General features: G+C 47.5%; 1 protein-coding gene across 1 annotated transcript in view; it reads left to right on the top strand.

The window, feature by feature from the left end:
- The window catches only part of LOC139275596 (NXPE family member 3-like), a 43,839-nt gene extending 21,701 nt beyond the window's left edge, over window positions 1–22,138 (top strand). Inside the window, exon 5 of the mRNA XM_070892767.1 lies at window positions 21,579–22,138. Within this exon, the coding sequence (XP_070748868.1) occupies window positions 21,579–22,138 (560 nt within the window). The remainder of the gene's footprint in view (window positions 1–21,578) is intronic.
- The last annotated feature ends 1,724 nt before the right edge of the window (window positions 22,139–23,862 follow it).

Below are 23,862 nucleotides of genomic sequence, written 5' to 3'. Positions count from 1 at the left end.
AGAAGCTAATGTAATGCCTCTGTTTAAAAAAGGGGGGAGACAAAAGGCAGGTAACTTTAGGCCGGTTAGTTTAACATCTGTAGTGGGGAAAATGCTTGAAGCTATCATTAAGGAAGAAATAGCGGCACATCTATATAGGAATAGTGCAATCAAGCAGACGCAGCATGGATTCATGAAGGGGAAATCATGTTTAACTAATTTACTGAAATTCTTTGAGGATATAACGAGCATGGTGGATAGAGGTGTACTGATGGATGTGGTGTATTTAGATTTTCAAATGGCATTCGATAAGGTGCCACACAAAAGGTTTCTGCAGAAGATAAAGGTACGCGGAGTCAGTGGAAATGTATTAGCATGGATCGAGAATTGGCTGGCTAACAGAAAGCAGAGTATTGGGATAAATAGGTCCTTTTCGGGTTGGAAATAAGTGGTTAGTGGTGTGCCACAGGGATCGGTGCTGGGACCACAACTGTTTACAACATACATAGATGACCTGGAAGAGGGGACAGAGTGTAATGTAACAAAATTTGCAGATGACACAAAGATTAGTGGGAAAGCGGGTTGTGTAGAGGACACAGAGAGGCTGCAAAGAGATTTAGATAGGTTAAGCGAATGGGCTAAGGTTTGGCAGATGGAATACAATGTCGGAAAGTGTGAGGTCATCCACCTTGGGAAAAAAAACAGTAAAAGGGAATATTATTTGAATGGGGAGAAATTACAACATGCTGCGGTGCAGAGGGACCTGGGGGTCCTTGTGCATGAATCCCAAAAAGTTAGTTTGCAGGTGCAGCAGGTAATCAGGAAGGCAAATGGAATGTTGGCCTTCATTGCGAGAGGGATGGAGTACAAAAGCAGGGAGGTCCTGCTGCAACTGTACAGGGTATTGGTGAGGCCGCACCTGGAGTACTGCGTGCAGTTTTGGTCACCTTACTTAAGGAAGGATATACTGGCTTTTGGGGGGGTACAGAGATGATTCACTAGGCTGATTCCGGAGATGAGGGGGTTACCTTATGATGATAGATTGAGTAGACTGTGTCTTTACTCGTTGCAGTTCAGAAGGATGAGGGGTGATCTTATAGAAACATTTAAAATAATGAAATGGATAGGCAAGATAGAGGCAGAGAGGTTGTTTCCACTGGTCGGGGAGACTAGAACTAGGGGGCACAGCCTCAAAATACGGGGGAGCCAATTTAAAACTGAGTTGAGAAAGAACTTCTTCTCCCAGTGGGTTGTGAATCTGTGGAATTCTCTGCCCAAGGAAGCAGTTGAGACTAGCTCATTGAATGTATTCAAGTCACAGATAGATAGATTTTTAACCAATAAGGGAATTAAGGGTTATGGGGTGCGGGCGGGTAAGTGGAGCTGAGTCCACAGCCAGATCAGCCATGATCTTGTTGATTGGCGGAGCAGGCTCGAGGGGCTAGATGGCCTACTCCTGTTCCTAATTCTTATGTTCTTATGTTCTTATGTCATAGCCTCTAAGTTGAATTTGCACCTGCAGTTCATTCAATGTATTCCTTATAATCCGTGCATTTGTATAAAGAACGCTTATTTGGGTCACACACCCGAGTCTGTCCTTCAGCTTTAATGCTTTACCAGGTGAATTTATAATGGGGAACAAAGAAATGGCAGACCAATTGAAAAAATACTTTGGATCTGTCTTCACTAAGGAAGACACAAATAACCTTCCGGAAATACTACGGGTTCGAGGGTCTAGCGAAATAAGGAACTGAAGGAAATCCTTACTACTATCCATCAAACAAGAAATAAGGGATGTGTGCAATAAAGGTACAGCAGTTATCGTGGGCTACTTTAAACTATATATTGATTGAGCTAACCAAACTGGTAGCAATGCGGTGGAGGAGGATTTCCTGGAGTGTATTAGGGATCGCTTTCTCAACCAATATGTTGAGGAACCAACTAGAGAGCTGGCCATCCTAGACTGGGTAATGTGTAACGAGAAAGGACTAATTAGCAATCTTGTTGTGCGAGGCCCCTTGGGGAAGAGTGACCATAATATGGTAGAATTCTTTATTAAGATGGAGCGTGACACAGTTAATTCGGAAACTAGAGTCCTGAACTGAAAGGAAAGGTACCTTCGACGGTATGAGGCGTGAATTGGCTAGAATAGACTGGCAAAGGATACTTAAAGGGTTGATAGTGGATAAGCAATGGGAAACATTTAAAGATCACATGAATGAACTTCAACAATTGTACATCCCTGTCTGGAGTAAAAATAAAACGGGAAGGTGGCTCAACATGGCTAACAAGGGAAATTAAGGATAGTGTTAAAACCAAGGAAGAGGCATATAAATTGGCTAAAAAAAGCAACAAACCTGAGGACTGGGAGAAATTTAGAATTCATCAGAGGAGGACAAAGGGTTCAAATAGGAGGGGGAAAATAGAGTACGAGAGGAAGCTTGCAGAGAACATAAAAACTGACTGCAAAAGCTTCTATAACTATGTGAAGAGAAAAAGATTAGTGAAGATAAACGTAGGTCCCTTGCAGTCGGATTCAGGTGAATTTATAATGGGGAACAAAGAAATGGCAGACCAATTGAACAAATACTTTGGTTCTGTCTTCACAAAGGAAGACACAAATAACCTTCCGAATGTACTAGGGGACAGTGGGTCTAGTGAGAAGGAGGAACTGAAGGATATCCTTATTAGGCAGGAAATTATTTTAGGGAAATTGATGGAATTGAAGGCCGATAAATCCCCGGGGTCTGATAGTCTGCATCCCAGAGTACTTAACGACGTGGCCCTAGAAATAGTGGATGCATTGGTGATCACTTTCCAACAGTCTTTCGACTCTGGATCAGTTCCTGTGGACTGGAGGGTAGCTAATGTAACACCACTTTTAAAAAGAGGAGGGAGAGAGAAAACGGCTAATTATAGACCAGTTAGCCTGACATCAGTAGTGGAGAAAATGTTGGAATCAATCATTAAGGATGAAATAGCAGTGCATTTGGAAAGCAGTGACAGGATCGGTCCAAGTCAGCATGGATTTATGAAAGGGAAATCATGCCTTACGAATCTTCTAGAACTTTTTGAGGATGTAACTAGCAGAGTGGACAAGGGAGAACCAGTGGATGTGGTGTATTTGGACCTTCAAAAGGCTTTTGACAAGGTCCCGCATAAAAGATTGGTGTGCAAAATCAAAGTGCATGGTATTGGGGGTAATGTATTGAGGTGGATAGAGAACTGGTTGGCAGACAAGAAGCAGAGAGTCGGGATAAACGGGTCCTTTTCAGAATGGCAGGCAGTAACTAGCGGAGTGCCGCAGGGCTCAGTGCTGGTACCCCAGCTCTTTACAATATATATTAATGATTTAGATGAAGGAATTGAGTGTAATATCTCCAAGTTTGCAGATGGCACTAAACTGGGTGGCGGTGTGAGCTGTGAGGAGGACGCTAAGAGGCTGCAGGGTGACTTGGACATGTTAAGTGAGTGGGCAAATGCATGGCAGATGCAGTATAATATGGATAAATGTGAGATTATCCATTTTTGGAGCAAAAACAAGAAGGCAGAATATTATCTGAATGGCGGCAGATTAGGAAAAGGGGAGGTGCAACGAGACCTGGGTGTCATGGTTTATCAGTCATTGAAAGTTGGCATGTAGGTACAGCAGGTGGTGAAGAAGGCAAATGGTATGTTGGCCTTCAAAGCGAGAGGAATTGAATGTAGGAGCAGGGAGGTCTTACTGCAATCGTTCAGGGCCTTAGAGAGGCCTCACCTGGACTATTGTGTTCAGTTTTGTTCTCCTAATCGGAGGAGGGACGCTCTTGCTGTTGAGGGAGTGCAGCGAAGATTCACCAGACTGATTCCAGGGATGGCTGGACTGTCATATGAGGAGAGACTGGATCAACTGGGCCTTTATTCACTGGATTTTAGAAGGATGAGAGGGGCTCTCATAGAAACATATAAGATTCTGACAGGACTGGACAGGTTACATGTGGGAAGAATGTTCCCGATGTTGGGGAAGTCCAGAACCAGGGAACATAGTCTTAGGATAAGGGATAGACCATTTTGGACTGCGATGAGGAGAAACTTCTTCACTCAGAGAGTTGTTCACCTGTGGAATTCCCTGCCGCAGAGAGTTGTTGATGCCAGTTCATTGGATATATTCAAGAGGGAGTTAGATATGACCCTTACGGCTAAAGGCATCAAGTTGTATGGAGAGAAAGCAGGAAAGGGAATGATCTATGTTTCTATGTTTCTCTCTTGTCCACTCTACTAGTTACATCCTCAAAAAACTCGAAGATTTGTCAAGCATGATTTCCCTTTCATAAATCCATGCTGACTTGGACCGATTCTGTCACCGCTTTCCAGTTGCACTGCTATTTCATCTTTAATAATTGATTCCAACATTTTCCCCACCACCGATATCAGGCTAACCATTCTATAATTCCCCATTTTTTCTCTCCCTCCTTTTTAAAAAAGTGGTGTTACATTAGCTACCCTCCAGTCCATAGGAACTGATGCAGAGTCAATAGACTGTTGGAAAATGATCACCAATGCATCCACTATTTCTAGGGCCATTTCCTTAAGTATTCTGGGATGCAGCCTATCAGGAACTGGGGATTTATCGGCCTTCAATCCCATCAATTTCCCTAACAAAATTTCCTGACTAGAACATAGAAACATAGAAAATAGGTGCAGGAGTAGGCCATTCGGCCCTTCGAGCCTGCACCACCATTCAATAAGATCATGGCTGATCATTCAACCTCAGTACGCCTTCCCTGCTTTCTTTCCATACCCCTTGACCCCTTGGCTGTAAGGGCCATATCTAACTCCCTTTTGAATATATTTAATGAACTGGCCTCAACAAATTTCTGCGGTAGAGAATTCCACAAGTTAACCAGTGGATGTGGTGTATTTGGACTTTCAAAAGGCTTTTGACAAGGTCCCACACAAGAGATTAGTGTGTAAAATTAAAGCACATGGTATTGGGGGTAATGTATTGACGTGGATAAAGAACTGGTTGAAAGACAGGAAGCAGAGAGTCAGAATAAACGGGTCCTTTTCAGAATGGCAGGCAGTGACCAGTGGGGTGCCGCAGGGTTCAGTGATGGGACCCCAGCTATTTACAATATACATCAATGATTTAGATGAAGGAATTGAATGTAATATCTCTAAGTTTGTAGATGACACTAAGCTGGGTGGCAGTGTGAGCTGTGAGGAGGATGCTAAGAGACTGCAGGATGACATGGACAGGTTAGGTGAGTGGGCAAATACATGGCAGATGCAGTATAATGTGGATAAGTGTGAGGTTATCCACTTTGGTGGCAAAAACAGGAAGACAGAATATTATCTGAATGGTGACAGATTAGGAAAAGGGGAAGTGCAACGAGAAGTGGATGTCATGGTACATCAGTCATTGAAGTTTGGCATGCAGGTACAGCAGGCAGTGAAGAAGACAAATGGCATGTTGGTCTTCATAGCTTGAGGATTTGAGTATAGGAGCAGGGAGGTCTTACTGCAGTTATACAGAGCCTTGCTGAGGCCACACCTGGAATATTGTGTTCAGTTTTGGCCCCTAATCTGAGGAAGGACGTTCTTGCTGTTGAGGGAGTAAAGCGAAGGTTCATCAGATTCATTCCTGGGATGGCAGGACTGACATATGAGGAGAGACTGGATGAAATGGGCTTGTATCCACTGGAGTTTAGAAGAATGAGAGGCGATCTCATAGAAACATATAAGATTCTGACAGGATTGGACAGGTTAGAGGCAGGAAGAATGTTCCCGATGTTGGGGAAGTCCAGAACCAGGGGTCACAGTCTAAGAATAAGGGGTAAGCCATTTAGGACCGAGATGAGAAGAAACTTCTTCACCCAGAGAGTGGTTAATCTGTGGAATTCTCTACCGCAGAAAGTGATTGAGGCTAGTTCGTTCGAGATATTCAAAAGGGAGTGAGATATAGCCCTTACGGCCAAAGGGACCAAGGGGTCTGGAGAGAAAGCAGGAAAGGGATACTGAGATTGAATGATCAGCCATGATCTTATTGAATGGCAGTGCAGGCTCGAAGGGCCGAATGGCCTGCTCCTGCACCTAATTTCTATGTTTCTATGTTTCTATGTTACTCACATGTTTCTTACTTCTCAGACCTGGCTTAATCATTTACATTTTTTAGATTTCCCTTTACCAAGCACAGTTACTGACTGTTATTCTCCTCTCTTCCCTTTCGTTTTTTTTTACTATTATTTTATTACATTTTGCACCTGAGCCCTCCCCGCCATTTACTGGTTGAAATCCTTGAACTGGATTTTCGACTTTCCTGATTTTGGGGCACTAATCGCGGCGGGGCGGTAAAGATACTGCCTGAAAATAGTTTGTGCCCTCAGCTGGAAAATTCGACAAAAAATTAGGATCCATGATTGTGGGCGTTAAATCAGGTGTTACACAACGGATTTTGTGCACCTGAGCCGAAAATCGCGGTGGTAAAAGAGGTGGCATTTTGCGCATGCACTGTTGTTGTTTTTATCCCGGGTGCAAACACTATTTCAGGGTGCGGCAGCTTCCTGCGCGCATGCTCATATGATCCACCCCACTTCTGCCACTTCTGCAGAGCTGGAGCAGCAGGATGGCAGGTCGCGTGCCAGGTGAATTTCAAATGAGGCTGCTGAGGCCTTAGTCCATGCAATGGAAAGAAGGTGGTGATCACTCTATCTGGCTGGGGGAGCGAGACCGCTGCCAGCTATATTTAAACAAATTTGGAGAGAAACTGCCCAGGAGGTGTCTGCAGCAGGTACGGTTCCCAGAACTGGGACACAATGTCGCAAAAATTTCAACAACCTTGCCAGAGTCGTCAGGGTGAGTACCAGTGACATTTATTTATGGCTATCCTTCCAACATGAATGTCAGACGCTATGTGAGGTCTTTCATGTATGTGATATTCTCAAAGTCTTGCAGCCTGTGCAATGTGTTTCACAATGCATCAGAATGCTGAAAGCTGACTTCTCCAGCCATTGCCTCTTAAAGAAGGATGCACATATACTCTAGTTCCCTAATTATTGAGAACCTTCCACACAATATACTCCACTGCTGATATAGTTTCCATAAAGATCACCTGAAGCCCTTATGTTACATCCCTCTCACCTCCGAACAATCGCTCACAAAGCTCATGCAACATCCACACAGATTGAAGTGAAGTCATTAGAAGATCCATACAGTCTCACCTGTTGAAGTATGGTAGGCATATGTGACACAACAGGAGATGTGCCCTTTCTAAATCCTCCCTATTTTTCTCTTTGCAGTCAAAGCACTCACACAACAGGCGTGAGCAGCTGCACACAGGCGGGGATCCGCCTCAAATCCTAGACTTGACGGATGTCGAGGAACGGGTGTCTGCATTCATTGGACCACCAGCTCGGGCAGTTGCCAGGTATGATGCTGGGCCCCCTTCTGGTTGTGAGGACATGTAAATGGATGCGCGACTGATGTGACTTCATTGAGCTGTATTATGATGTGGCGTACATGTGCAATGCCACTTTTCTCCTATCACTCTGCCCTCTCCCCTGCTGCTAACCACACATCTGTTTTGTTGAGCTTGCAGAAGATCAGCCACAATCACGCCAGCCTTCCCATGAGGCATCTACCTCTGGCCATGGGGTGATGAAGAGGCTTGTGAAGACACTCAAATGCCTGAGCCGCAGAGCCCACCAGTTGGCCCCTTGCAAGAGACCACATCTGGGGCCGATGCCAATTTCCAGTGTTTGAGTCGGCGGAGGCTCCTGATCCTAGTCGCCTACAGCAACGCGCAGCGAGAGGGGAATCTCGGAGGCCAGCTCTCCGGTGGGTGAGTTGGCAAAGTAGGTCTGTTCAACAACAAGCAGACATGGAACCGGACTTGGTGGAAATGTCCAGGGAAAACACAGGCATGTACCGTGAGCTCATGGCTGCATTGGGTCAGATCTCACAGAGCATCGACTAGCTTTCTGTGACTGTTATGGAGGCAGCATCTCGCATTGTCGGTGCAACTCAGGAGTCCAGTGAGGCCATCATTGCCCAGTCACATGGCCTCCAGCAGCAACAATGGAGTTCCAGAATGTGTGGCACGTGCCCTCGATCACCATCGTTGTATCGATCGAATCGCAGGCACTATGCTGTAGCTTGCTGATGTGATGCGGTCGATGACTGGTGCCATTCTCTCTGTGTTCCCCACTGTCCAATGGGGAAGGGACGGTGCCGAAGCAGACCAGCAAGTTGTGAAGTCACATCGTGCTCCGGATGTTGAGCCCAGCCCAGTCGGAATCTCAGTGGCTCCCAGGAAATGGAAGGTGCTGCCCTTCCTCAGGATGACAGTATTCCGGCTCCCACCACTGACTCTCCAACCATGCACCATACACGGTAAACACCCCAGCTACCGCTGACTGCTTCCACCGATGATGAGGTGCAGCAGTCTGCAGCTGGGCTGTCTGGGCCAAGAGATGGTCCAGGGCGTCATCATATGCCGTCTGCACTGTCTGCCCCCTAACACAGCAGCCCTCAAGCAGCCTTATGTAGGCACTGAGACCTCATTGAGGAGGAGCAGCAGGTGTGGGAGGGGGTTGAAGGGAAGTGGGGCGAAGTGTCAAGGCAAGACCCATTAAGGGGTGGCACAACCTTGTGCAGATGCATTGGTATATAATGAGTCACCTGTTGTTTTTTATAAATTAACTTGTTGTTCACTGACTTGCTGCAGAATGCTGTTTATTGTTTTGGTTTGGTTTTGTTGGTCGATTGTATCATTAGGTGCTGTTGGGGGGCATTGCTTATTACTAGTTTTCATAAAAATAATAATTTGTCCCTTTGCTATTGGAGTCGTGTGTCTCATTCTAAAATTCAGTGTAGAAGAGCCTTTATGGTGGCACAGAGTCGCGAGTCTTAGCTGCATCCCTAGCTTCCTAATCCAACCAAAAACCTGTCCGTTATGACCGGGCGACGTGCGGCTCCTGCTCTGGCAGCATCTCCATGCTGCCTCCCCCGTGGATGGTGTAGCTCTGCAATCGGTGCCTCGCCAGGTTCCTCTTTGTCGCCCTCCTCCTCCTGAGGTGGGCCTGCAATCCCCACTGGCAATGCCTGGCCCCTCATGACAGCCACATTGTATAACATGTAGCACAACACAATGAATTCAGAGACCTGTTGAGGGAAGTATTGACGGCTGCCTCCAAAATGGTCCAGGCATCAGAAGCGCTGCTTCAGCACCCCAATTGTCTGTTCAATGATGTTCAATGGGTAGCTGCATGGCTCTCACTATAGCACTGCTTGGCTTCTGTGGTGGGGTTGTGGAGGGGGGCCATGAGCCAGGTGGCTAGGCCATACCCTTTGTCCCCGATCAGCCAGCTCTGCCCATGCCTTTGGTGCTGAAACATTTGTGAGGCACATGAAAGCATCATGTGCACTCCCTGGATAGTGGGCATTCACTGCCAGGATGTGCTGCTTATGGTTGCACACCAGCTGCACGTTTAGGGAGTGGCATCCCTTTCGGTTTCTGAATGGTGCTCACAAGACGACTTGTGTGCAGTCAATGGCTCCTTGAACCCTCGGGAAGCTTATTATTCTGCCAACCCTAAAGCCCTCTCATTCTAGCTGTCCCTGCTCATAGGGAACTTTATGAAGTCGATTCTGTGGGCGTACAGAGCCCTTGTAACCTGCCGAATGCAGCAATGTGCAGTATGTTGAGAGATGCTCCATATGGCCCCTGCTGCTGCCTGGAGGGAGCCGGAGCCACGGGCAGCTCAGTCCTGTTGGCACTGGTAGGCTGTAGGTCTGCCTGCAGGAGATCGCATATCTCTGTCAGCACTTTCTTTTGGAAGTGCAGCCTTCTCATGCAGTGCCCTCAGAGAGCTGGAGGTCTGAGCGATGGTCCCTGTCACCCCGTGGGCCCAAGAGCCTTCCTTCTAGCTTGAAGAGCCTGCCAATAGCAAGCAGCATAATACGCTGGCGGACTGGTAATGGCCCCATTCAAATCTCTCACTGACCTTGTATGGAAACTGTAATCACACATAAAAGTGCCTTTTGCAAGTCAGAGCTTCACGTAGCGTGCTGTGCTCAACCGTTGCAGTCAATGTCAACTACGATGTCTAATCCCCCACCCTCACTTTAAATACAGCGCCAATACCGCCTGCTGCACGCTGAGAACACCGCTTTTTTCAGACGTTTCTAGAAGCAGGCGTTAAATGAGACATAAAGGCCAAATTTTTCATCTGGGGCACGAGCGAGGCAATGCACGATGATTGATGTCACAATCTCAGTGAAAATGGAGGGTGGAGCGGTAAGTTTTTGCAATGCCGCAAATCAGTTGCCGAATTTACCGGTCGGGTGCTTAAACCTGGACAGCTTTTTCGACACACTAACCTGCATTCAGCAGTAAAACACTGGAAATTCTACTTAAATGCCTCTGGAGGAGGAGAGAGAGGAGCTCGGAGGAGGAGAGTGAAAGGAGATCGGAGGAAGAGAGCGAGAGGAAATTAGAGGGGGAGAGAAAGAGGATATCAGAGGGTGTGGAGAGGGAATTGGAAGGGGAGAGAGCGATGAATCAGAAGGGGATATAGGGGATTGGAGGGGGAGAGAAAGAGGAGATTGAAGGGGGAGGAGAGGAGATCGGATGGGGAGAGAAAGAGGAGATTGGAGGGGGAGGAGAGGAGATCCGAGAGGGAGCGAGTGAAGACCAGAGGGGAGAGAGAGAGATCGGATGGGGGGAGAGAGAGAAGATCGGAGAGGGAGAGAGAGTGAAGATTGGAGGGGGAGAGAATGGAGATCGGAAGGGCGGGGGGGAGAGGGAGGAGCTCAGAGAGGGAGAGAGAGAGGAGACTGGTGGGGGAGAGAAGCGCTAGGAGAGGGAGGAGCTCAGAGAGGGTGAAGATCAGGAGCTGGGGGTGAGGAGGTGAGGCGCTCTGGGAGAGAAGGCCATGAACTTTTGGGGTGGGAGCACGATGAGAACAGTGAGGAGGGGGAAAACATGATGCAGGTGTGAAAGTGGGCGGGGTGTGAGAGCTAGACCTTGATCCAAACGGGAAGATAGAACGTATTCTGTATTGGTCCTACAACATGCATAACATGACATTTATGTATTATTTGCCGGACTCGACTATTCCAATGTTCTCCTCCCCAGCCTCCCATCTTCCATCGATGAACTTGATGCACATATTGTAACACGCAGCAAGTCCCATCCACCCATCACCACTGTGCTCGCTAAGCTGTCTGGATATCTGTGACTGCACACCGAAAAAACAATTAGGGGCAACATTGAAATAAAAACAGAAAGTGCTGGAAATACTCAGCAGGTCAGGCAGCATCTGTAGAGAGAGAAACAGAGTTAACATTTCAGCTCTGGTCATGCTGGGTGGGGAGATCGATATGTAAAGTCCTTACTCGACAGCATGAAACACAAGGCACATTCCAGGGACAAGGCCACTCTGTGACCTTAACTCTTTATTGCAGGACTCCAGAAGTGATGACCCTGCGTGGGATCTCCCTTTATATACCTGTGTGATCAGGTAAGGAGTGTCTCCCACAAGTTCACCCCATGTGGTCAAGATGTGCATCTAGGTTGAGTGTATACAGTAATACAGTGGTGTTACATTGTAATTATAAACATGACATCACCTTCCCCCCCGCAAAGTCTTATTGGGATCATAGGTTCAGTCTTTCAGGTGGTCTACGCTCCCTCGTGGAGCGCTGCAGTTGGGGCTCTGGTTGTTGGACACTGACGTAGTGTCTGTCACCTGTGGTGATTCCGGCCTGTCCGGGCTGACCTCAGGGACTGTGCATTCTTCCGATTGCTCTTGTTGCATGTTCGCTGGCAGTAGTGTGAGCTCATCTCATGGTCTTCTTCAGCTTCCTCCGTGTCCATGCTGAACCTTTTTTTTACTTGGTCCAGATGCTTACGGCATATCTGGCCATTGTTGAGTTTTACCACGATGATCCTATTTCCCTCTTTGTCAATTACAGTACCCTCAAGCCATTTGGGTCCCATGGCGTGATTGAGGACGAATACAGGATCATTTATTTCTATACATCTCCCCCTTGATTTACAGACATGGTATATGTTTTGTGACTTGCGTTTGCCCTCAACTATGTCGGTCAGGACTGGATGGATGAGGGACAACCGAGTTTTGAGTGTCTGTTTCATGAGTAGCTCTCCGGGCGGGACCCCCGTGAGCAAGTGCGGGTGGGATCTATAGGCCAGCAGGAGGCGCAATAGGCGGCATTGAAGGGAGGGTCCTTGAATCCTGAGCATACCTTGCTTAATGATTTGGACTGCCCGTTCCGCCTGGCCATTGGAGGCCGGCTCGAACGGCGCAGTCCTGACATGGTTGATGTCATTGCCCGATATAAACTCCCGGAATTCGTGAAACACGGACCATTGTCACTAACCAGGATGTCTGGCAAGCTATGGGTTGCAAAGATTGCATGTAGGCTTTCCACAGTGGTGGATGATGTGCATGAATTCAGGATGATGCACTTGATCCATTTCGAGTATGCAGCTACTAAAATGAGGAACATCTTCCCCATGAACGGGCCCGCGTAGTCAACGTGAATGCGTGACCATGGTTTGGTGGGCCAGGGCCACGGGCTGAGCTGGACACTGGTCGTTCACCTGCGAACACAGTGTTCCAGATCTGAATCAATTCCAGGCCACCAAACGTGTGACCGGGCAATGGCCTTCATCATTACAATGCTTGGGTGCTCGCTGTGGAGTTCCCTGATGAATGCCTTCCTGCCCTTAGTAGGCAGTCGGCTTGGATGGAGAGCTCATGTGGAATGGTCTGACCTCCTCAGGGCATGCTCCGTGTGCGGGCGCCCAATCCCCAGTCAGGACACATTTCTTAATCAAGGATAGGAGGGGATCTCTGTTTGTCCAGGTTTTGATCTGGCGGGTTGTGATGGGGGAGCCTGCACTGTCAAAGACATCGGCAGCCATGACCATCTCAGCGCTTTGCTCAGCTGCCCCCTCAGGTGGCCAGTGGGAGCCTGCTGAGTGCGTCAGCGCAGTTTTCAGTGCCGGGCCGGTGCCGGATGGAGTAGTCATAAGCAGCTAGCGTGAGGGCCCACCGTTGTATGCGAGCTGATGCGTTGGCATTGACAGCCTTGCTGTCTGACAACAGGGATGTGAGTGGCTTGTTGTCTGTCTCTAATTCAAACTTCCCACTGAAGAGGTACTGATGCATTTTTTTTTACACCATAGACACATGCAAGCGCTTCCTTCTCGACCATGCCATATATCCCCGTTCTGCTTGAGAGAGCGACCTGGAGGCATAAGCCACAGATTGTAGCTGACCCTCAGCATTACCCTGCTGCAACACTTACCCAACCCCATATGACGATGCATCACAAGTCAGAACTAAATGTTTACAGGGGTCTTACAGGGTCAACAATTTGTTTGAACAAAGTAGGTTTCGCGCCCAATCAAAAGCCTGTTCCTGACAGTCCCCCCAAAACCAATCGCAACCCTTACGCAGGAGCACGTGTAGTGGCTCCAACAACATGCTCAAGTTCGGTGGAAAGTTCCCGAAATAGTTCAATGGTCCCAGGAATGAACGTAGCTCCGATGTGTTGCAGGGCCTGGGTGCTCGTCGAATCGCCTCTGTTTTGGATTCGGTGGGCCGAATCCCATCTGCAGCAACCCTCCTGCCCAGAAACTCAACCTCAGGAGCTAAAAACACACATTTAGACTTCTTGAGTCGCAGGCCTACCCGGTCCAGTCGGCGTAGCATCTCCTCCAGGTTGTGGAGGTGTTCCACGGTATCTCAACCCGTGATGAGGATGTCGTCCTGGAATACGATCGCTCCAGGAGTGGATTTAAGCAGGCTTTCCATGTTGCGTTGAAAAATCGCGGCCACTGATCGAATGCCAAACGGGCACCTGTTATACGCAAACAATCCCCTGTATGTGGTGATGGTGGTCAGTAGTTTGGATTTGTCGGCCAGTTCCTGGTTCATATAGGCTGAAGTGAGGTCCAACTTGGTGAACAGCTTGCCACCTGCCTGTGTAGCGAAGAAGTCCTCCGCTCTTGAGAGCGGGTATTGGTCTTGTCAGGACAGCCGATTGGTGGTGGCCTTGTAGTCGTCACAGATCCTGACAGAGCCATCCGCTTTTAAAATGGGAATGATGGGGCTCGCCCAGTCGCTGAATTCAACAGGCAAGATGATGCCCTCTCATAACAGCCGGTCCAATTCGCTCTCGATTTTTTCCCGCATCACATACGGCACCGCTCTGGCTTTGTGGTGCACTGGCCTGGCGTCCGGGGTGATGTGTATCCCTACTTTAGTGCCTTTAAAAGTCCCAATGCCCGGTTGAAATAGTGACTCGAATTGTTGTAGGACTTGTGAGCATGAACTTCACTCCACCGAGGACATTGCGTGAACATCCCTCCATTTCCAGTTCATCTCGGCTAACTAGCTCCTCCCCAACAGAGCGGGACCATTGCCCGGGACAATCCAGAGTGGCAGCCGGTTCACTAACCCATTGTGTGTGACAGCCATCATTGCACTGCCTAGCACCGGAATGATTTCCTTGGTGTAAGTCCTTAATTGTGTCTCAATATGTTCTAATTTGGGTCTGCTGGCTTTGAGTGGCCATAGCTTCTCGAATTGCTGAACGCCCATGAGTGACTGACTGGCCCCAGTATCCAGCTCCATGCATACTGGGATGCCGTTCAACAAAACCCTCATCATCATTGGTGGCTTTTTGGTGTATGAATTGTGAATATTTGCCGCATGGACCCGCTGAACCTCGGCGTCCATCGATTTGCCCCAAAAGTCATCCTGCCTCACAGAACCCTCTTCTGGTCCATCTGTCTCATATATCAGTCTGGTTGCAGGTTTTCTACACATTCGAGCTAAATGACCACTGAGATTGCAATTTCAGGAGACAAAATGTTGGAATCTGCAGAAACTGGCTGAATGTTTTCCCCCACACCCCCAGCATGAGTTAAAGTTTCCATTGTTGGGGACAAAGGAACTATTGCCAGGAATTCTGCGCTGACCGTCCCTTTGACTGCTCTTAAGTACCCTATTAGTGGGTGTCAATGGCCCCATCCCAGGCCGCATTGTCCACTGTGATGGCGTGAACGTCCGTTCAGCCTGCCATTGTCTCTGTTGAGATCCTGCTCTGGGATCTATTGCTGCCTAGTAAATGTCGGACTGCCCCTGCCTGCCTGCTGGGCTCTGAGTAGCATTTATGATGTTGACTCCCTGATTCATCACCGCGTTAGAGGCAGAATTGCGCGCGTAAATCATTTTCGTCTCTTCCTCCCCCGCCATGAAAGTTTGAGCTAACAACGCTGTCGCTTCCAAGGTCAAGTCCTTGGTCTCAATTAACTTGCGAAAAATTCCCGCATGACCGATACCCTCGATGAAGAAGTCCCTTAGCATCACCCCCTGCAGGCATCTGTGAACTTACAGAGCCTGGCCAAACACCGGAGATCCGCTACAAAGTCCAGTGTGCTCTGTCCTTCAGGACGTCGTTGGGTGTAGAATCTGTGTCAAACCATGTGTATGCAGCTCGCCGGCTTGAGGTGCTTATAGAAACATAGAAACATAGAAAATAGGTGCAGGAGTAGGCCATCCAGCCCTTCGAGCCTGCACCACCATTCAATAAGATCATGACTGATGATTCGTTCAGTACCCCGTTCCTGCTTTCTCTCCATACACCTTGATCCCTTTAGCCGCAAGGGCCATATCTAGCTCCCTCTTGAATATATCCAATGAACTGGCATCAATAATTCTCTGCGGTAGGGAATTCCACAGGTTAACAACTCTCTGAGTGAAGAAGTTCCTCCTCATCTCAGTCCTAAATGACTTACCCCTTATCCTAAGACTATGTCCCCTGGTTCTGGACTTCCCCAAAATCAGGAACATTCTTCCTGCATCTAACCAGTCCAGTCCCATCAAAATTTTATATGTTTCTATGAGATCCCCTCTCATCCTTCTAAACTCCAGTGAATACAGGCCCAGTCGATCCAGTCTCGCCTCATATGTCAGTCCTGCCATCCCAGGAATCAGTCTGGTGAACCTTCGCTGCACTCCCTCAATAGCAAGAACATCCTTCCTCAGATTAGGAGACTAAAACTGAAAACGATATTCCAGGTGGGGCCTCACCAAGGCCCTGTACAACTGCAGTAAGACTTACCTGCTCCTATACTCAAATTCGCTTGCTATGAAGGCCAACATACCATTTGCCTTCTTCACCGCCTGCTGTACCTGCATGCCAACCTTTAATGACTGATGAATCATGACACCCAGGTCTCGCTGCACCTCCCCTTTTCCATATATTATTCAGATAATATTCTGCCTTCGTGTTTTTGCCCCCAAAGTGGGTAACCTCACATTTATCCACATTATACTGCATCTGCCATGTATTTGCCCACTCACCTAACCTGCGCAAAGCACCCTGCAGCCTCTTAGCGTCCTCCTCACAGCTCACACCGCCACCCAGTTTAGTGTCATCTGCAAACTTGGAAAGATTACACTCAATTCCATCATCCAAATCATTAATATATATTGTAAAGAGCTGGGATCCCAGCACCGAGCCCTGCGGCACTCCATTAGTCACTGCCTGCCATTCTGAAAAGGACCCGTTTATCCCGACTCTCTGCTTCCTGTCTGCCAACCAGTTCTTTATCCACATCAGTGCATTACCCCCAATACCATGTGCTTTGATTTTGCACACCAATCTCTTGTGTGGGACCTTGTCAAAAGCCTTTTGAAAGTCCAAATACACCACATCCACTGGTTCTCCCCTGTCCACTCTATCCTCAAAAAATTCCAGAAGACTTGTCAAGCATGATTTCCCTTCATAAATCCATGCTGATTTGGACCAATCCTATCACTGCTTTCCAAATGTGCTGCTATTTCATCCTTAATGATTGATTCCAACATTTTCCCCACTACTGATGTCAGGCTAACTGGTCTATAATTACCCGTTTTCTCTCTTCCTCCTTTTTTAAAAAGGGATGTTACATTAGCAACCCTCCAGTCCATAGGAACTGATCCAGAGTTGATAGACTGTTGGAAAATTATCACCAATGCATCCACTATTTCTAGGGCCACTTCCTTAAGTACTCTGGGATGTAGACTATCAGGCCCTGGGGATTTATCGGCCTTCAATCCCATCAATTTCCCAAACACAATTTCCCGCCTAATAAGGACATCCTTCAGTTCCTCCTTCTCACTAGACCTTCGGACCCCTAGTACATCCGGAAGGTTATTTGTGTCTTCCTTTGTGAAGACAGAACCAAAGTACTTGTTCAATTGGTCTGTCATTTCTTTGTTCCCCATTATAAATTCACCCAAATCCGACTGCAAGAGACCTACGTTTGTCTTCACTAATCTTTTTCTCTTCACATATCTATAGAAGCTTTTGCAGTCATTTTTTATGTTTCCGGCAAGCTTCCTCTCGTATTCTATTTTACCCCTCTGAATTAATCTCTTTGTCCTCCTCTGCTGTATTCTAAATTTCTCCCAGTCCTCCGGCTTGCTACTTTTTCTGGCTAATTTGTATGCCTTTTCCTTGGATTTAACACTATCCTTAATTTCCCTTGTTAGCCATGGTTGAGCCACCTTCCCCGTTTTATTTTTACTCCAGACAGGGATGTATAATTGATGAACTTCGTCCATATGATCTTTAAAGGTTTGCCGTTGCCTATCCACCGTCAACCCTTTAAGTATCATTTGCCAGTCTAATCTAGCCAATTCACGCCTCATACCATCAAAGTTACCTCTCCTTAAGTTCAGGACCCTAGTTTCTGAATTAACTTTGTCACTCTCCATCTGAATAAAGAATTCTACAATATTATGGTCACTCTTTCCCAAGGGGCCTCGCACAACAAGATTGCTAATTAGTCCTTTCTCATTACACATCACCCAGTCTCGGATGGCCAGCTCTCTGGTTGGTTCCTCAACATATTTGTCTAGAAAACCATCCCTAATACACTCAAGGAAATCCTCCTCTACCGCATTGCTACCAGTTAGGTTAGCCCAATCAATATGTAGATTAAAGTCGCCCATGATTACTGCTGTACCTTTATTGCACACATCTCTTATTTCTTATTTGATGCTGTCCACAACCTCACTACTACTGTTTTGTGGCCTGTTCACAACTCCCACTAGCGTTTTCTGTCCTTTTGTATTCCGTAGCTCCACCCATACCGATTCCATATCATCCAAGCTAATGTCCTTCCTTACAATTTCATTCATTTCCTCTTTAACCAGCAACGCCACCCCACCTCCTTTTCCTTTCTGTCTACCCTTCCTAAATGTTGAATACCCCTGGATGTTGAGTTCACAGCCTTAGTCACCCTGGAGCCATGTCTCCGTGATGCCAATCACATCATACCCATTAACTGCTATCTGCACAGTTAATTCTTCCACCTTATTCCGAATACTCCTCGCATTGAGGCACAGAGCCTTCAGGCTTGTCTTTTTAACACACTTTGACCCTTTTGAATTCTGCTGTAAAGTGGCCCTTTTTATTTTTTGCCTTAGGTTTCTCTGCCCTCCACTTGTACTCTTCTCCTTTCTATTTTTTGCTTCGGTCTCCATTTTATTCCCCTCTGTCTCCCTGCATAGGTTCCCATTCTCCTGCCATATTAGTTTAACTCCTCCCAAACAGCACTAGCAAACACACCCCTGAGGACATTGGTTTCTGCCCTGCCCAGGTGCAGACCATCCGGTTTGTACTGGTCCCACCTCCCCCAGAACCGGTTCCAATGTCCCAGGAATTTGAATCCCTCCCTTCTGCACCACTGCTCAAGCCACGTATTCATCTGAGTTATCCTGCGATTTCTACTCTGACTAGCACGTGGCACTGGTAGCAATCCTGAGATTACTACTTTTGAGGTCCTACTTTTTAATTTAACTCCTAGCTCCTTAAATTCATCTCTGGACCTCATCCCATTTTTTACCTATATCGTTGGTACCTATGTGTACCACGGCAACATTCCCGTTACAATCTAATCCCCTATCACTATTGCTCTCCCACTCTTTTTCCTGACCTCCTGTGCAGCAGAGCCAGCCATGGTGCCATGAACCTGGCTGCTGCTGCTCTCCCCTGATGAGTCATCCCCGCAACAGTACTCAAAGCGGTGTTTCTGTTTTGCAGGGGGATGACTGCAGGGGACCCCTGCACTACCTTCCTTGCACTGCTCTTCCTGTTGGTCTTCCATTCCCTGTCTGGCTGTGGACCCTTTACCTGCGGTAAGACCATCTCACTAAATGTGGTATTCACATCATTCTCATCATCGTGCATGCTCCAGAGTGAATCCACCCGCAGCTCCAGATCCGCAACGCGGTTCGTCAGGAGCTGGAGGCGGATACACTTCCCACACACGTCGTCGTCAGGGACACCAGAGACATCCCTGATTTCCCACATGGTACAGGAGGAGCATAAAACGTGTCTGAGCTCTCCTGCCATGACTTAACCCCTAGATTAACTTAATTTGACAACAACAATGCTCAAGGTTACTTACTGATAGAGAAAAGAAAAAGAAAAGCTACTTACCAATCACCAGCCAATCACTTACCCCCTTGGCTGTGACATCACCTTTCGATTTCTTTCTGCTTCTTTTTTACCTTCTGTCCCCGCTGCAGCTGCACAAGTACGCCTCTCCAACTCACTCCCCGAACTGCCGCCATGTTGGGCCTTTTTTTGGCCTGCCTCAGCGATCTCCCGCCTCTCCAACGCACTCCCCGAACTGCCGCCGCGTTGGGCCTTTTATAGGCCTGCCTCAGCGATCTCCCGCCTCTCCAACACACTCCCAGAACTGCCGCTGCGTTGGGCCTTTTATAGTCCTGCCTGAGCGATCTCCCGCCTCTCCAACACACTCCACAAACTGCCGCCATGTTGGGCCTTTTATAGGCCTGCCTCAGCGATCTCCTGCCTCTCCAACCTACTCCCTGAACTGCCGCCGCATTGGGCCTTTTATAGTCCTGCCTCAGTGATCTCCCGCCTCTCCAACGCACTCCCCGATTAAATTGCTGAGTTCTTCAAAGGTTTTGTCCGACGGCTTTTCGGATGGAGTAAGTCCTTCATAAGTGCATAAGTCTTTGGCCCGCAGCTGGTCAGGAGATGAGCCTGTCGCTTGTCGGCCGCTGCATCCCCTAGCCAGTCTTTAGTTACGAAGCTTTGCTGAAGCCTCTCTACAAAATCGTCCCAGTCTTCCCCAACACAGTACCGTTCCTCTATGCTACCGGTGGCCATTCTCATGGGTCATGAATTTCCTTTTCTCGTCGCCAATGTAAAGTCCTTACTCTACAGCATGAAACCATACGAGGCACATTCCAGGGACAAGGCCACTCCATGACCTTAACTCTTTATTACAGGACTCCAGAAGTGATGACCCTGCGTGGGACCTCCCTTTATATACCTGTGTGATCAGGTAAGGAGTGTCTCCCACAAGTTCAACCCTATGGTCAAGGAGTGCATCTAAGTTGAGTGTATACAGTAATACAGTGGTGTTACATTGTAGTTACAAACATGACACGATAGTAGTCTGGGGGGGTCCCGATTGTGGGGGGTGGGCTCCGCTGATGGTCGGGGGTCCGATGGTGGGGGACAGGGAGCAGACAGTTGTGGTGAGGGAGGGGAGGTTTGCTGGACAGCTGGTTGGGTCTGGAGGAAGCTCTCCTCCTCCTCCTGTCCCACAAGCAGTGCTGTAAAGACACTTACCTCATGAATTCCACCCTTCTCGCCTGCTTTTAGTTCCCGAGTTTCCTGTAGTTAAAAATAGAATCAATGTTAAAAGGAAGGCAGTCAGCCTCATTATAATATTTAAATGACCAATCCACTTCCCGTGAGCAGATTGGGCGTCTGCCCATTGTCCCGCCTCCATCAAAAACAGAAGTGGGCGGGTTCGAGGCGGGTTTGGTTCCTGTTCCAGATATTTTGCATTTTAACCTCTGACAGGACCCCAACCCACCCATTGTTTGGGAGTTAAGCTTCAGCAGAGTGACAGTTGCAGAAAGAAAAACACCATTTCTTATCCATGGAAATTGGCATGTATAGATAGAAAATTCTGACGTGACATCAGTAAATTATGAATTTACTAAGTTGACTCAGAATAGATTCTTATTGAGCATTGCCCAGTTAACAGTAACGTTCACCAGTGTGTATTCCTCTCTGTGTTCCCACAGAGTGAGCTTCTAATCTCTGGTCGCCCAGTTGGATAGAAGTATTTCTCAGAGGGAGGAAGAGAAAATCTGACACAGTTAACCCTCACCTTGCTTTGAGGTCTGACAGACCAACATTGGCAGAGCCCTGGGAACAGGTCACCAGTCTGCCTGCCCCTCAATTGGAGGATGGTGCTCGATTTAAGGGGAACAAAGGAGATTAACTAATTTACAAAATAAGTGGAAGAAAATGAATATGTAGCTGGTATACTCGTATTTTCCAGTTTGTCAGCCTGTGCTTATTACAAGATCCCACTGTAAGATTGATGTCTGTTTGCTCATCTGTTACATTGGCTGGTGTTAAATCTGGGGCTCCATGTTGGTGTTGTGCTGTGTGACATGATGTCCCCCTCCCAGTTCTATACCTGTTAACATCAGCAATATTGTGGGTAAACATGTTAAATTAGGTTATATTTTCTATTTTAGGTCTCAAAACATTTGATCTTGGCAATCTTAAAAATATTGGCCCTCACCTTGCTGTGGACTCGGAAAACAGCATCTTGTTGGAATTCCGTCCTCATGGCCCACCAATCCGATTCAACGCCCTTTCAAGCCAGGATCTGCACTACATTTCAAATGAACTGGATGAAATTAAAGGAGGAAAAAACACAGTTATAGCCATTACCTTATGGTCCCATTTCAGCACTTTTCCAGTGGAAGTGTATATCCGAAGGTTACAGAATATCCGGAGGTTAATTCTACAGTTGCTCGGGAGGAGTCCGGATACAATGGTTGTAATGAAGACTGCCAATGTACAGGCCCTTCCAGAAGATGTCAGTCTCTACAACAGTGACTGGTATGCCTATCAGCATGATTTAGTGCTGAGAAAGATGTTCACAGGCAACAACGTGGCATTTGTGGATGCATGGGAAATGACGATAGCACATTACCTGCCACATGAGCTGCACCCCCAGAGAGTCATTATAAAGAATCAAATAGATGTGTTTCTTTCATATGTGTGCCCTTCTGAAAAGTGGTTCTGGTAGTGAGCTACCGGCTTCATCACAAAGACTGTCCACTTCCACCTCCGTAACATCGCCCGTCTCCGCACTTACCTCATCTCATCTGCTGCTGACAATCTTTTGTCAGCTCTAAGCTCGACCATTGTAATGCATTTCCTGGCCGGAATCCTGTCTTACACCCTCTGTAAACTTGAGCTCGTGCAAAACTCTCCTGACTCGCACCAAGTCCCGTGCTCATACCGATCAACCCATGCTCTCTGATCTACATCAGCTCTCGGTCCAGCAATGCCTCTACTTTAAAATTCTCATCATTGTTGTCAAATCCCTCCATGGCCTCACCCCTCCCTATCTCTGCAAACTTCTATGGCCCTACATCCCTCCGGGATCTTTGTGATCCTCCATGTCCGGCTTTTTGTAAATCCCTGTTTTCATCACTCCACTATTGGCTGTCGTGCATTCAGCTGCCTGTGCTCTACAGTTCCCTCCATAAAATTCTCCGCCACTACCTCTCTCTGCTCCTTAAGGCACTCTTTAAAACCTACCACTTTGACCAAGCTGTTGGTCACCTGTCCTAATTGCTCTGTATATGGCTCAGAGTCAAACTTTCTTTAATAATGCTCCTGGGAAGTGCTTTGGGATATTTTATCACATTAAAGGCAATATATAAACTCAAGTTTGCATTGCTGAGACAAATACTGGCCGCCAAATCCAGTGTTGCAGCACCAGCCGTTAAGGATGGTTTTGTTGAAAAAATGGCGGCCGCCTCACTTCCTCCCGGTTCCGACACGGAACTCGTCAGCCGCCATTATAGAGAGCCAGCGCTCGCCTCTCCCATGTAGATATGCAGATCGTGACATCAATCGGCGTGCAACGCCTGAATTGACACATTTTTGTGATTTTGGGCATTGCCGTACTCCATACCGCCCTCTCCTGTCCACACATGGCAGAACGTGCATGCAGCAGTTGTACAGAGACGCTGTCAGTGCTTCTTAAAGGGAAACACACACATCTTTCAGGTAAATTTCGATTTCAGCATTTGGGATGTTTTTTTTTACATTTTATTAGAGTAGTGGCTTGGTGCAATGCATTAAAAAAGTTGTTAACATGTGGGGGAAGTGCAGGGAGCACTGCTGGATGCTTGCAAGACTTTGGATGTTGAAGGAAAGCCTCTGAGAACACCACATGCTCACTACCCTGGGGACTCAAGTTGTAGTCCCCTTTGGGCTGCAACATCACAGGAAGCAGAGGAAACAAAGGGGACAAGATACTTTCAGAGAGAAGAGGAAGAAGCAAAAGTGGAGGGAGGAGAAGGAAAGAGGCATCCCAGACAGTCCCTTTCTGGCTACGATATCAGGGATGGAATCAGCCGCCTGCGGTACCAGTGACCACAACCCCCATTCCCCTTTCAACATTGTCCCACACCTTACCTTCCCTCTGTTACCGACCATCACAGTATTCTCTTGGTCACAATGCTGAAAGAAAAGCCACCACAAAGCAAACTTTCTGTCATGTATGGACTTGCTGTTTGTAGCCACCAGATGGTGTCATTGCTGGAGGCCACTGAGCAGCACGCACATGGTACTGCTCTGGTATAAAAGGCCAGCCATTTTGTGAGTCAGCCACTTAAGGCCAAAATAAAGCAGAAGCAAGGTTGTGCCTTGCTTAGTTAAACAGTACTCAGTTTGAACCTTTATTGCATACATAATGTTTGGCAACGAGAATACAAGAAACTTTGTTTGCAAAATGAG

The sequence above is a fragment of the Pristiophorus japonicus genome, chromosome 11, assembly GCF_044704955.1.
Source record: "Pristiophorus japonicus isolate sPriJap1 chromosome 11, sPriJap1.hap1, whole genome shotgun sequence".
NCBI classification, from domain to species: Eukaryota; Metazoa; Chordata; class Chondrichthyes; family Pristiophoridae; genus Pristiophorus; species Pristiophorus japonicus.
Note: the sequence above shows the minus strand (reverse complement) of the source record. Positions and strands in the feature narration are given on the sequence as shown.